The following is a 13421-nucleotide window of genomic DNA, read 5'->3' as shown; positions in this document are numbered from 1 at the left end:
CAGAGGCTGTCGGTCAAATTCACCTCAAAGAGGTGTGCGGGCGTGTTGCGATGTGATGCTGCAGAGTACAGGTGAGACAAGCAGGCAGAAAACCCCCAAAACAGAGCTAAAACAGCCAGAGACGGAGCTTGGATGTGCTGAGTCAGTGCAACTTCTGGGCTGAACGCCTAAGGATCCCAGGGATGGATTTAAATTGCTTCCTGCTCCCTGACACCACTAGCTCTCCCAACAGCAAGTCACCCCCTGCCCCGCTCTGAGCTCAGTAGTGCTCACAAGTCCAAGGAGACAGAAGCTTCTCCCACCTGCAAAGGCTGAGGCTGCAGGTTATTTCTCTGCTGCTGTTCTTTTTCCATTCGCTGCTCCTGGCTTTATACAGCTAAGGGTTCTCACTGGAGGAGACGGCAGCACTGTTACATTTCTGGCATAGGGACAGTCACAAGTGACGTTATTCTCAGAGCAGCGCTATGCTATCCCTTCCTGAGCAAAGCCTCCACTGCAGCAATGATTTCTGAGACAGAAGCATTTACCAGCCATCTTTCCTCCTTATCCTACTGGCCAAATTAATTCGTGCTGTTACCCCAGGAATGTAGCTGAATCCGTGATCCCTCTGGGTCCATCAACAGTGGTAAAAATGCTAAAAACTGGCACGTCCCCCTTATTCCACAGGACAAGTTTCCCTTCCACCACCTTGCCAGTTCAATTCAACCTGAACCACTCTAGGTGCGAGGGGAAGGATCAGACTCCATGGGCTCGCTCAGACTAATCACTGGGCTGGAGGAGGAGGCGGAATTAGTTCTTCGCTCTCAGTGAAACGATTCTTTAAACACGCTGGGCATCTCCCTGCCTTACAGCCAAAGGGACAAAGTTATAAAAACAAAGACAATCAGCCGTTATTACAATTGCATTTTATTGTAGCCCTGCAGGGCAGAAATAATTATTTGATCACAAAGGTGTAGGTTAGAGAACACCCCTATTGTTTATTGGGGAAATGGCTCAGATGGTTGCTTCTCATCTACTCCTAATGTACTTGTGGCATTTTTAGAGTGGTGCAGGAATTGATTAACATCACTGTTCTTAAGGTGTATGGAAATCGGGCATTTAAATACCCATTCACCACTTTGAATGTGTACGTTTTGGTGCATTAAAGTTAAATGTAAGCAGCAATTGTGGGATGTCTACAAAGCTAAAGTTAGTCTTGAGTTTCCTTTTGCACAGGGTCTAAAGCTCGTATCAACTGATAATTTGCTTCCATGCTACTTGGTTAACTTATTCAAGCAAAACCAAATCTCAACTCAATCCTTCACTATAACCCCTAAAACCTGTACAAGGACCTGAAATCCCTAGTTTATCATCAAGTGGAAACTCAAAATTTGTGAAATTCAAGGGGAAAGAACAAAAAAAAAAAAATCCTAAAAACAGCACCCAGGAAGGAAATCTGATCCCTGATTTACTGCCTATTCTGAGTTATTAGCTATATTAGCAAGTTCTATAACATCAGTAAAAATTATCTTTTCTGTAGTGAAATTATATAAACTGCATCCAAAGGGGAGACAGTTTATCACAATATGGATCACAGGTCTCAGCAATTCATTGTGACTTTAGCTCCTGCTTCAGTTTCTCAATCTCTAGATACAGTTTCTGCACTTCCAGCAGAGTTCTCAGTTCCTCCGCAGGCATACCACACACTTTGAACTCTCTGTTCTCAGGAACCATCTCACACACATCAGAAGTGCTTTGCTTGTTCTGTAAATCAAAGAGGGAACATGGTTATGCTGCAGAAGAGAAGGACTTACCCTCTCAAGTATGCTTGCTCCTTTGAGTCTGAACCATCATCCAGTGTGTTACATGTATCTGCCTCAGGGCCTGAGCATGCTGCGCACCCTCACATCCTAGTCAATTCTACAGAAACTGACAGTACTAAGCATAAGTGATGAGGTTTTGAGCAACATAAGGTTCTGGCACATAGATTAGAAACACATTGGGCAGGAACCAGCCCTCCTTTTACATAGAGCTGAGCACACTGCGATCTCACTAATTACAGCAGTAACACACTTGAATTGCCTAGAAAAATCTGACTGTTTGTAATAGGGAAGTTTTCCTCCTATTGTGATTTTTACCCACCAAATTTTACTTTTTGCATGGAGCAGCTGCTATAAAAGGAAGATTGGTTTAAAAAAAAATAGGAGAAGATGTAGTGAGGGATGATATGTTTTGTTTTCAGATAAACATGGTTTTTCACCATACGGTGTATCAATGGCATGTGTTCCTATCTGATTGCAAAGACCTCATGAAGTTAACCCTTTGCTTCATTCAATCAAAGCATGGTTATTACTATTCTTTATATTCCAAATTGGGCAGGGTGCATCAAGAAACCCAACTGGACAGTGATACTTACACACTTTGGTAATGCTGTCCAGCTGCCGTCCTGTAAACAAGTAATACTAAATCTGTCTGTTTCAGGCAGGTGGGAATGGCTTGAAAGCTGGTACCCAGGAGAGCATTTGAAAGGAATGGTTTCATTCACACTGTACCACATTTTTTCATCCAATGCATTGAGCAGGTTTCCATTTGGCACCTCTGGCTTCAGACACCCAACTGAAAAGAAAATGCAGAAGAGAAGGCAGTTCACTGAGAGGAGCAGATGCACTGTGAATGCTGGTTATTGCTCGAAATGGAAGAGAACAGAAACTGCGGGTAAAGGGTCTTGAGTGTATTTCACTATAGTTCTGGTTTATAAACAACCTGAAAAACCAGATACCCCGTGAATTTCTCTCTCAATAGAGAAAGAGGGTCCATGACTGAGTATGGAGCCAACCATGAAGTGAATTGGAATAGCAGGTGTTCAGCACCTTTCAGGGTTCAGCTCAGAGCGAGTATCAAGCGATCCAATCAACACCTACAATGAGGCATTCGATTCCAGCCCCATCATTCTACCAAACCAAGACCTAAAGAAAAGCATTTGAGTTAAACACAGAAATCCCATCCAGTATTTTATTGACTGGCATTTCGTGGAGGTGTCACCAGCTGGGGCAGCAGAGCACAGGTGGTTTTTGGGATCGTTAACATGCAGTTTGTTCCTGTGCACACTTGTGTAAAAACCTCTTCCCGTTACTGCAGTCGGACTCCTCTGCATCGAGGGACAAGTGCACGCAAGTCAATGGAGTCACCTGGGATTTCACTGGTGGAATGAAGAGAGAACTTGCTCCTTAACAGTGTCTTACACTCCTATAGTGACTTTCATCTTGAAGGATCCCAGGGGGCTTTTCTAGATACTACACGGATTTGCACTTTACAGGAGCCCCTTCCCCACTGAAATGCAGCCTCTTCTAGGGCAGGGCACAGAATCCAAGCAGACAGAGGTTCATGTTAAGTCTGGGACAAGGAACAACCAAAGCTAGTGCACTTATGGCAGCTGACCTATTTCCCAGGCAACTCAAACTGAAAACCCTGCCACACAGGAACAGCAGACTAAAGCTTAACCTCTTCCTAGAATTTTTTTTAAAGGAAATAGTCTCCAGGGGCATTTGCAGCAAATAGTTTCTTCCTGCCCTGGATTTTCAATGATGTTGGGACAACTGGCAGGTTATTCCCACTTTTTGGAGTCAGGCTGTTTCACAAACTCTGATGTTACATCCAGACGACACCACATACCTAAAGGGATGATACCAGGAGAGCTGAGTTGGGAAACCAGAAACCTGGAGACGGATGACAGGCTGACAATATCCTGAACAAACCGTATGGAATTAAGATTAACTTAATTCAATAAAGTTTCATCTTATTGAATTAGGGTTAATACCTTTCGGGTCCATTGTATTTAAACGCAATTGTGAATGTGTAGTGGCATTGCACGTACCTTCTCTAGAGGGAGGGGGATACTAGTGTACTTCCTCGGTTATCAGCCTTTGAAGCCAGCCCCCAGAGAGGTGTATATACCAGTTCATACTGGAGTCTCCAGGGACTGACAAAGAAAGCGTTTTTGGATAAATAGCTTGTTTGGGGTTTTTTTTTTTTTTTGACAGCCTCAGGGCTTTCTTCCTGATCCAGCAAATGGACAGGACCCCTTGTCCATGGAGGGCCCCAATCCTTTAGAAAGGGTTGGAAGGATTAGGTACTTGTTCTGAGCTAGAGCTGTGAGGAACTAAGAACCAGAAGGAATCCCCCTTGGGTGGGAGATGAAGGACTATGCCTGCCAGAATCCAGAGACGTGGTTGGGTTAAATCTGGGAAGCTTATTAGCATGCATGTTCTCCCTGTAATGCTTTTTAACTTAAAAATAAAGTTGACCTGCATAGGAACAACTGTGAGGTACGTATAACAGTAGCAATTATACCTGTTAAAAACCCTCTGAAGAGAAAGCAAGCAGGTGTCCCTGGGCAACCTGTCTGTGCTGGGAAATATATGGTGAAAGGCGGGTACAGTGCTGCCTGGAGATACTCCAGTCAGCAGGGACAAAGCCCCGGGTCTCCACCCAATTTACAACAGCTGAGGTGCTCTGACCTTTATACCTACACCTACATGGTGAGAGGGCATCCAGGGAACAGACACTGCCCCAGTGGACACTGCTATTCAAAAGATCCTGTCTTACACACATGGGGCTCATGCACTCCACAAGTGCAATCTGTGTAGACAATCACTCAGACATTTAATATCAGTTACACTGCAGCATCTCCAGTCATGGACTATTCATAAAACCATTAAAGTGAGCTTACATTCACATTCCTGATTTTGGGAGCTTTATATTCTGTAGTGAAGTTAGCAACCCACCAAACCATGCCTCAATCCCAGTTAAAATGGGCAACCCATCAAGAATAAGGCCAAGATGGTGGAGCTGCTTGGACACCAAGTATATAAAGGCATTGTTAGCTAAATGCAGTGTGTGTGTGAGCACTGCACTGCAGTCACAACATAAGGGGATTGCATAGTGATCTTTATTTCTCACACTGCCCCCACCCCACCAAAAAAGGCATGAGCCTTCACTGCCAAGGAGCCCTCCCAGAGAGTTCTGAAAAAGAGGGTTGCCGAACAATCCTGCTTGTATGTCTTCCCCTTCAGCACTCAAATAGTAGGGTACTGGCATAAAAGCAGAACCATAGTTCTCTTTAGGTAGAGAGAAACTCTTAAACTGTTTGACATGAGAATTAACTGCAGTCTTGGAACACTGAGGGGAGACAAGACAACCACAGGATGTACAAGAGGCAAAATGGTTTCCAGAAATCATTTATGAAGTGACATTCCTTCTTTAGAGATTGGGTTTCCAACAGTAGCTAGTTTTCAAACTATGTATTTATAGGAAATAAATATGGACTTTTCTAAGGTTTATGGGTTTGCTTAGCAATCAAAATATAGTTGTTCCTGGGAGGAGATAATAAATTAAGAGGAGGATGAAAACATATGCTACTAACCTTTGCATTCAGGGGCAGGTCCACTCCACTCTCCATTGACATTATCTTTCGTTGTACAATGAATGGAGGCCTCTCCAATAAGAGAGAAGCCCTGGTCACATTTGTAAGTTACTTTTAAGCCAAAGGAAAAATCATCTCCAATCAGAGCATTATTGGATCCATGGGTGATATCAGGAGGTGGACGACAAGATATTGCTGAAGCAAAGAATGTCAACATGAAAATTAAAGTTCGCATTGAGGTGAACTGAAGAGGGTTTCACTAAGAAAATTGTCTCAGATCCCCCCAGAAAGCTATGTAGCCATTTGGAAGGGTACTTAACATTGCACTAACACATTTGAAGCAGATTTCCCCTTCAAGATTCTGAAGGTTTTTCTGCCTTTAGGCTTGACCCAACCCAGTACGTCCATTGCTCAAGGAGGATGCTCCATAAAACACCAGCTCTAGAAGATGACCTTAACAGAGCGTGCCTCTCCCCAACATTTGCCTCAAGGAGCCAGAACCTCTTCCCCACCATCTCTAGAGGTAGTGTTATTCCACCAGCAGAAAACTAAGCTAGGACATTTCTAGTATCAGCAGCTGATTCTAGAAACTGGACATGATTGACAGACCAAGCCCAGAAATCATCCAAGAGATCGAAGTAGAGGCAAATTAATTCTGATTCACTCCCAAAGAGCCTCAGATTTTAAGTGGGTAATCAGGTTTGGGAAGGGTCAAGACTTCTTGAAGTCAATATCATGCCTTTTACTTAGCGATCAGCAGGATTACACAGATACTATAGTGAAGAGGTGCCAGGAGGTCTGTTGGGACGGGGGGGCTGGGGCCTGCTGCCCCCACTCCGGGGCCGCCGCGGGATAGCACCAGCTGGGCAGCAGCCCAGACACGACTGGCCAGGGGCTGGGCCCAGCGTGCGCGCTGCTGGGTCCCCGCAGCAGGCCCCGGCTCGGGGGGTTCGGGGGCGTCAGAGCTGCAGCCGCAGAGCGCCATGGCCGCTTCCTGCCCCCGCGGCAGTGGGAGCTGCAGCCGCGGCTGCTCCCGAGTCCCGCTGGCCGGGGGGGAGAACAGCCGCCTGGCCCCACGGGTCGCCCCCCTCCTCTCCCAACCACCCAACTGAGTCCTGCCTGCTCGGGGCCAGGCCGGACTGTTACTCACCCCGGCCCCGCGCTTCCCCTGAGTCTCCCGGGCCTCCCTCCAGCACTTGCGGAGGAAGGTTTTTTTTTTTGGCCCCGCCCCCCGCCACGTCACCCCCCCCGCGTCCCGATATTTGTCTTGGGTGATCTGGTCACCCTACCCACAGTGGTGGTTCCTGCAGTTCCTGTGCCAAGGGGCTGGCTGAGTTGGTCTCTCTGCTTCAGTCGTTGCAGCCTCCAGGATTGTAACATCACTACGGTTTGGGCCCTGCCCCTCGACTGGACCAAATTTGGGAGAGTGGAGATGTGACCTGGCTCATGGGGTTGCAGTGCCACTCAGTTTTGGCCTATCCACAATGGCACATTAGCCACTGACCCAACGGGGCCCTGGCCCAGTGACCCTGGCCAATTGGGGCACCCCAGAAAAATAGGTGCACGTGCACCCCGACGCACTCCATGCACCTGCCCAGCACTTCTGCTGGGGAGCAGGGTCAGGGTGCAGGGTCTTGCAGGAGTGCCGGTGGGCAGGGCAAGCTTCCGTGCCCCAACCCCACTCCCCGGCTGGAGCACCTGGGGAGGAAGATGGGGGACTGCAGGTAGAAGGGGTGACATGGGGCCCCCCACTTGCTCTGGCCCAGGGCCCCACAAACCCCTAATCTGCCTCCGCCTATCCAGGCTGTTGTCATCTTGGCAGCTGGGCCAAACCTGAGTGGGGCTGGAATCCGGGAGTTTTATTATTATGAATTAGTATTTTACCAAGTTTGTAATACATTGTTTCACAATACTTTTAGTAAAGTGATTTTAATATGGCTAAAATCTATATTCATTAGTTTTCTAAGATAATAACCAATAATAAATAAATAGTTTCTCCTCACATAGGCATTAGGGAATAGAGTAACTTCAATTTTTCAAAAGAGATAGTACACCAAGGTTTTTCACTTGGTTGCAGAATTTGTGATGTTCCCTAAGCCAGGAATGGGAAATCCAATGAACATGATGAATTTAACTGCAGCAAGTTGTAGTTGTAGCTGTATTTGAGTATTTGCATAGAACACTGGACAAGCTGTCACATGGTAAGAACCAAGATCATTGGGGAAATTAAAGCAGGTTAAGGTTTAAAATGTCCTTTGTTTTATACCTCCATTTAAAGCTGACTAGCATAGGTAAAATACCAAAATCCTGCAACATCACTGAATGCCTCCCAATAGTCATAGGAACATCATATGGACAGTGTGGTCTCTGGGAGATAAGCAGTGCCGGGTTTACAATGGCGCCAGTGGCATCATGAAGTCAGCCCCATGCTCAGAAGGGACCCCAGCCTGCTCTGCTTGCACTGTGCCCTGAGACCCCACCAGCCCACTGGCTCCCTGCTGCCCATCACTTGCTCCTCAGGCCAAGGGATCCTCTCTGCCCCCTGGCTCCACCCCATTCTCTTTCACCCTGGCCAGACTCCAGTGCACCTCTGGCTCTGGGCAGTCTCTACTTCCCACCATCTGTGGGGCCCCACCTGTCTCCCTGGAGCTGAACCCCCTGGAACTGGTACAGAAGTCTGGGTAGTCTCAGCCAGTTGCGGGGGTGGAGGGGACAGTTGGGGGAGCTTGGCTGGGCCCCTCCAGGCAAGTGTGTTTTGAGGGAGCCTGGCTGGGGCAGGCCCTGGCCTGGCTGATCGCGCCACTCCTGAGGGGATGGAGCGATTCCCCATCCTGGGACCAGCCTGGCTGTAGGGCCAGCTCAGTCCGGCAGACAGTCAGCTCCCAGAGGGCCAGTGAGTGTGGCTAGGAGGCAGGGCATGGGGGAGTGGGTCTCTGGTGGGCCTGATGGGGGTGCTCAGCTGTGAGGGGACAGGGAAGATCTGTGTGGGCAGAGGGCACTGGGTAGGGGTGGTGGTGTGCAGGGCGCTGTGCATTTGTGGCATAGCGGGTACAGGGGGCTGTGTAATGCAGTATGGGACCACCCGGAGGAGAAGGAGCATGCTGGCAGCACAGGGCTGGGAGGGGCCTTTGTGCATCTGGCAATGGCTGCCTTGTAAATAGTGCCCTCACACTGGGCTGGGCAGAGTGGGGTCACCCCTCCCATGCCCTTGGCTGGCCCCTGGCTTCAGGGACCAACCCCCCCACCATGCTCCATTGCCCCCATGGGGGCCCACAAATATGCTTGGTACCAGGCCCACGAAAGGTTAATCTGGCCCTGTGACAAGAAATGCATTATTCTGACATTGCTGTCTAGGGTCTATAACATGCTGATGCATAAAAAGGGTGAAGAAAGGTGGTAAATCTATCCCTCCTCCAAGCCTGAGAGCAGTCGACTCAGAAAACAGAAATGACTGGAAGTTGGTATGTCAGCTACTCTTAAAGTGACCTGCCAAGTGCCAAGACACAAGTGTTGGGAATTTTGAACAAACATGTTGTTAAAAAAACCAACTATTAATTTAAGAAAGAACCAACTAAAGGGGATTTAGAAAGTGTTCATGGAAGCCAGTGATCAACAGTGAACCGGTTACAGAATTGGGACTCCCTTGTTTTGGGGAAAAGATGGCTTGTAAATCAATTGAGACACAAAAGCAACAAAGACACTCACCTACACAAAACTCAGGGTCTACTGACCATCTTGAATCTGCATCACATATAACTACAGGAGACTTTCGAGGGTCCAAAGTGTATCCTGGGCGACAGGAGTATCTCAGACTGTGTCCAACAGAATAGCGACTCCACTTTCTCCCGGTTACCTCCGCAAAACTGAACCTCGGAGGAGAGCCACACTGGCCTAGCCATAGAGACAGACAGAAGCAGGGGGAAAGTCAGCTAGAAAAGATACAGACTCTACGAACTGGGCAATCCCTGTAACTCGTTTCCTGGGGGACAATGTGGCTGGATTGTTCCCATCGCCACTTTGAGGCTGGTTTGCTGGAGGGTTTGGTACAAGAGTGTCACTGTTACACCCCAGCAGGAGCGGGCACCGCCCTACAAGCCCCCAGGCAGACTGTGCACGTTACGGTCCATCCCGCTGGACCGATCCCAGCCGGCCACGAGCCGGTTCCGCTCCCGCGGCCAGGCTCGGTTTCTGCGGGCGGGACCAGCCTGAAGCGGGACAGGGAAGGCTCCGAAGCCACCGAGACAGGGGGAGGCGAGCCCCGCCCCACTCACCGCGAGCCCCGGGCAGGGGCAGCAGCAGCAGCAGCGCCAGGAGCCCCCGGGCGCCGGGCGGGCAGCGCGGAGCCGAGACCATGGCAGCGGCAGCGGTGGTCGGGGAACACTCGCAGGGCGAAGGCTGCGGAGCGTCTGTGGCAGCCCCAGAGCTGGCCACACTCAGGGCTAAGGGGGCGTGGCCATGCGGGAAAGGGGCGGAGTCTCAGCCGGGCGGGGCGGGGCTGGTGTCATTGCTGGGCACCCACGTGCTGTCCGGGCAGCAGGTGCCTGACCCCGGGGGCTGCGCTTGGCCGAGGTCACTGGTTCGGCCCCGGGCTCAGCGCCCAGCCTGCCCCGTGGGAGGCCCTGCCCGAGCCCACGCGCGGCCGTGGGCCCATTACACGGAGCGCGGGCAGCTGTTCGTGGGCTCCGTGGGCGGCGGATCTAACTTGCGCCGGCTTTGGAGCGTCCCGTCCCTCAGCCCCCGGGCTCAGAGGAGCTGCGGGGCTTGTGCGCATCAGAGTGTTAGAGCCAAGGGGGCAGCGTAAGGGGGAGTAGGAATAAAGCCGCTTAAAATGGGGCGTGTTCAGTTCCCTAAGTGAGCAGCACAACTGAAACAGGATCCAGGTTTTGTCTATAGTCACTTGGACGACAAATCGCTGTACAAACATTCGTGGATCAGCTAAGTGGAAGGAAGTGGTTACCAAGGAATGTAAAAAACACACTCCCCCCTCGCTCTTGGGTTCTGGGGAATTCAACCCTCAGCTTATGCCAGTCCTGAGCTCATGGGAGAGGAGGGGGGGTATGACTGGTCTCTAGCAAACAATCTGAATACTGATGCATTTCCCTCAGAATCACAATAACCTTTCTGCAGTGAAAGTAGTGTCACCAATCCTCCCCCCCCCACCCCCGACAATCCTACCTTGTTTTGAAGAAGCTGCTTCTGCATCACTGCAAAATGTTGGCACCCACAGGCACTCGAAGGAAATCTCTTGCACTTGCTAAACCTGTTGGCCCGCTGATGACCAAGACTGGCAACCACTAATTTTTTTCCATGGGTGCTCCAGCCCTGCAGCCCTGGGAGAAGAGTTTGTGCAGGCAGAGCTCCAATCCAGCAGAATAAACGCTGACATGTATGCCAAGATTTTGCGGGCCGTAGGGGAGAAGGGCTACACCAGGGACACGCAGTAACGCCGCATGAAAATAAAGGAGCTTCGGCAAGCGTACCAGAAGACAAGAGAGGCAAAGAGTCATTCTGGTTCTGCCCCACAGATGTGCCGCTTTTATGAGGAGCTGCATGTGATTCTCAGCAGCGACCCCACCACTACCCCAAAACGCTCTGTGGATACCTCCCAGGAGCCCCGGGTCACCTCGAGCAACAATGTGGAGACATTGTTGATGAGAAGGAGGAGGAGGAGAATGTGAGGCAGGCAAGCAGAAGATCCATTCTCCCCAACAGCCAAGAACTGTTTTTTACCCAGGAGCCCATCTCTTCACAGGACCAATTGCCGGCACAGCGTGATGCTGGGGAAGGCACCTCTGGTGCATACACATTTCCAGTCAAACCGTAGGGGTTACATGCTATTATTTTTAATGTTTACTTTCAACAAAAAGGTAGGTGTAGTGGGTATCAATGGCCACTCCATCTATGCAGAGGGTGCTCTCTGAAAAAGTCTGTTTATGTGCACTGGGATGGCCCAGGAATCCTCCATAGAAATCTCTAGGAAGTTTTCATGGAGGTACTCTGCAAACCACCAGGGTAGGACATTTTCCCACACCACTCCGGTATTAACTCATTTGGCATCATTGCGGCACACAGCATTGCAGCATAAAGACCAGGTTTGTACCCAGACGATTTCAGCATCTGCTCTCTTCCTGCCTCTGTTACCCTCAGGAGAGTGATATCACATATGGCCACCTAGGGGAAACGGGTGAAGTTTTCAGTGCTAGCCCTTAAACTGCAAACAATTCAACAAGTAATTCACCCCATTTGGTGAAATCTGGGACACACAACCACGATTTCCCAAGTGTGCCATGGTTGTGGTTGAAAGGAATCACCGTTTATTGCAGGGGTGGGCAAACTATGGCCCGCGGGCCACATCCGGCCTGCCAGACCTTTTAATCCGGCCCTGGAGCTCCCGCCGGGGAGCGGGGTTGGGGGCTTGTGCTGGTCCGTCACTCCAGCTAGGGAGCAGTGTCGGGGGCTTTCCCCATTCTGCGTGGCTCCTGGGAAGCAGCCAGCATGTCCCCCCTCTGGCTCCTACATGTAGGGGCCGCCAGGGGGCTCTACACACAGCCCACCCACCCCAAATCCCACCCCTGCAGTTCCTATTGGGTGGGAATAGCAGACAATGGGAGCTGAAGGGGCAGTGCCTGCGCACAGGGCTGTGTGCAGAGTCACCTGGCTGCGCCTCCATGTAGGAGCCTGTGGGAGGACGTGCTGTTGCTTCCGGGAGCTGCTTGAGGTAAGCGCTGCCAGGAGCCTGCACCCCTGAGGCACCAGTCTCCCTTCCCCAGCCCTGATCTCCCGGCTGCCCTCTGAACCCCTCGATACCAACCCAAAGCACCCTCCTGCTTCCCAAACCCCCTCATCCCCAGCCCCACCCCAGAGCCCACCTCCCCAGCCAGAGCCCTCACTCGCCCCCATGTCCAACCCCCCTGCCCCAGCCCTGATCCCCCTTCCGCACCCTGAACTTGTCATTTCTGGCTCCATGCCAGAGCCCACACCTCCAGACAGAGCCCTCACGCCCCCTCCCCCCCCCCCGCACTGTTGCACATAATTTTGTGAGCATTCATGGTCCACCATACAATTTCCATACCCAGATGTGGTCCTCAGGCCAAAAAGCTTGCCCACACGGTGTATTTCAACCAGCATTTGAAAAAAAGGGTATGTGGGGGGGTCAGCTTCCTATTTTTCTCCCTTCCTGCCCAACCCAGGGCTGCTTTTGTAAAAATCAAACTATTTGGGGGGCTTTACACTGGTGCCTGTCCTCAAGCACCATCCAGGTTGCTAGGGGACGGGGGGCTTTTCTGAAGTTGCAACCAGTGATCCCAAGGATGTCTTCACAAAAGCTACAACACAGGCCTCATGGCCTTACTCACCGCATGGAACAATGTGATGCCACACAAGCAGCCCTGCTGGAAGACAGAGAGTGGAGCAATTTGCAGACAGTCACACATCACCTTGACAGGGAGCTCTTCGACGTGCTCTTCTTATTGCCCTGGTGTCTGGCTGCTCAAAATTGGTTGCCGGGTGATCTGCCTGAACCCCCCACCCCGCCGGAAGCTTTTCTTCTTTTGTTTCACAGATATTATGGAACACACAGCACGCAGCAATAACAATGGGGATATTGCTTTAATTGAGGTCTAACCTAGTAAACAAATAATGCCAGCGGCCTTTTAAACGTCCAAAGGCACATTCCACCACCATTCTGCACTTGCTCAGCCTATGGCTGAACCCATCCTTACTGCTGTCCAGGCTGCCTGTGTCCGGCTTCATGAGCATGGGAGCAAGGGGTACGTTGGATCTCCTAGGGTCACGATTGGCATGTCAGCATCACCAATGGTTATTTTGCAGTCTGGAAAAAAAGTCCCTGCTTGCAGCTTTCTGAACAGACCAGAGTTCCTAAGATGCGTGCATCATGCACCTTTCCCGAACATCCCACGTTGATGTCGGTGAAACGGCCCCTGTGATCCACCAGTGCTTGCAACACCATTGAGAAGTATCCCTTTCAGTTTATGTACTCTTTGGCAAGGTGGTCTGGTGC

At 50.5% G+C, this 13421-nt stretch overlaps 1 protein-coding gene across 1 annotated transcript; it reads right to left on the bottom strand.

The window, feature by feature from the left end:
- Positions 1-888: 888 nt before the first annotated feature.
- On the bottom strand, positions 889-5651 carry LOC128836536 (complement component receptor 1-like protein). The gene is made up of 3 exons (XM_054026895.1): positions 5402-5651; positions 2396-2595; positions 889-1743 (listed from the first exon to the last, which is right to left on the bottom strand). Exons 1-3 carry the CDS (start codon positions 5634-5636, stop codon positions 1588-1590), a joined length of 591 nt encoding a protein of 196 aa, XP_053882870.1. The 5' UTR covers positions 5637-5651; the 3' UTR covers positions 889-1587.
- Positions 5652-13421: the final 7770 nt, after the last annotated feature.

Source organism: Malaclemys terrapin, chromosome 4, assembly GCF_027887155.1.
Source record: "Malaclemys terrapin pileata isolate rMalTer1 chromosome 4, rMalTer1.hap1, whole genome shotgun sequence".
Taxonomy (NCBI): domain Eukaryota; kingdom Metazoa; phylum Chordata; order Testudines; family Emydidae; genus Malaclemys; species Malaclemys terrapin.
This window is presented reverse-complemented; position numbering and strand designations above follow the sequence as displayed.

Bases quoted from the DNA above. Each gene is read 5' to 3' on its own strand.
- LOC128836536 (XM_054026895.1), bottom strand. From the start codon at position 5,636: ATGCGAACTTTAATTTTCATGTTGACATTCTTTGCTTCAGCAATATCT. The intron at 2,596-5,401 runs GTTAGTAGCATA...TTTTCTTTTCAG, and splicing joins ACCTGCCCCTGAATGCAAAG to TTGGGTGTCTGAAGCCAGAG. The intron at 1,744-2,395 runs GTAAGTATCACT...TTTGATTTACAG, and splicing joins GGACAGCATTACCAAAGTGT to AACAAGCAAAGCACTTCTGA.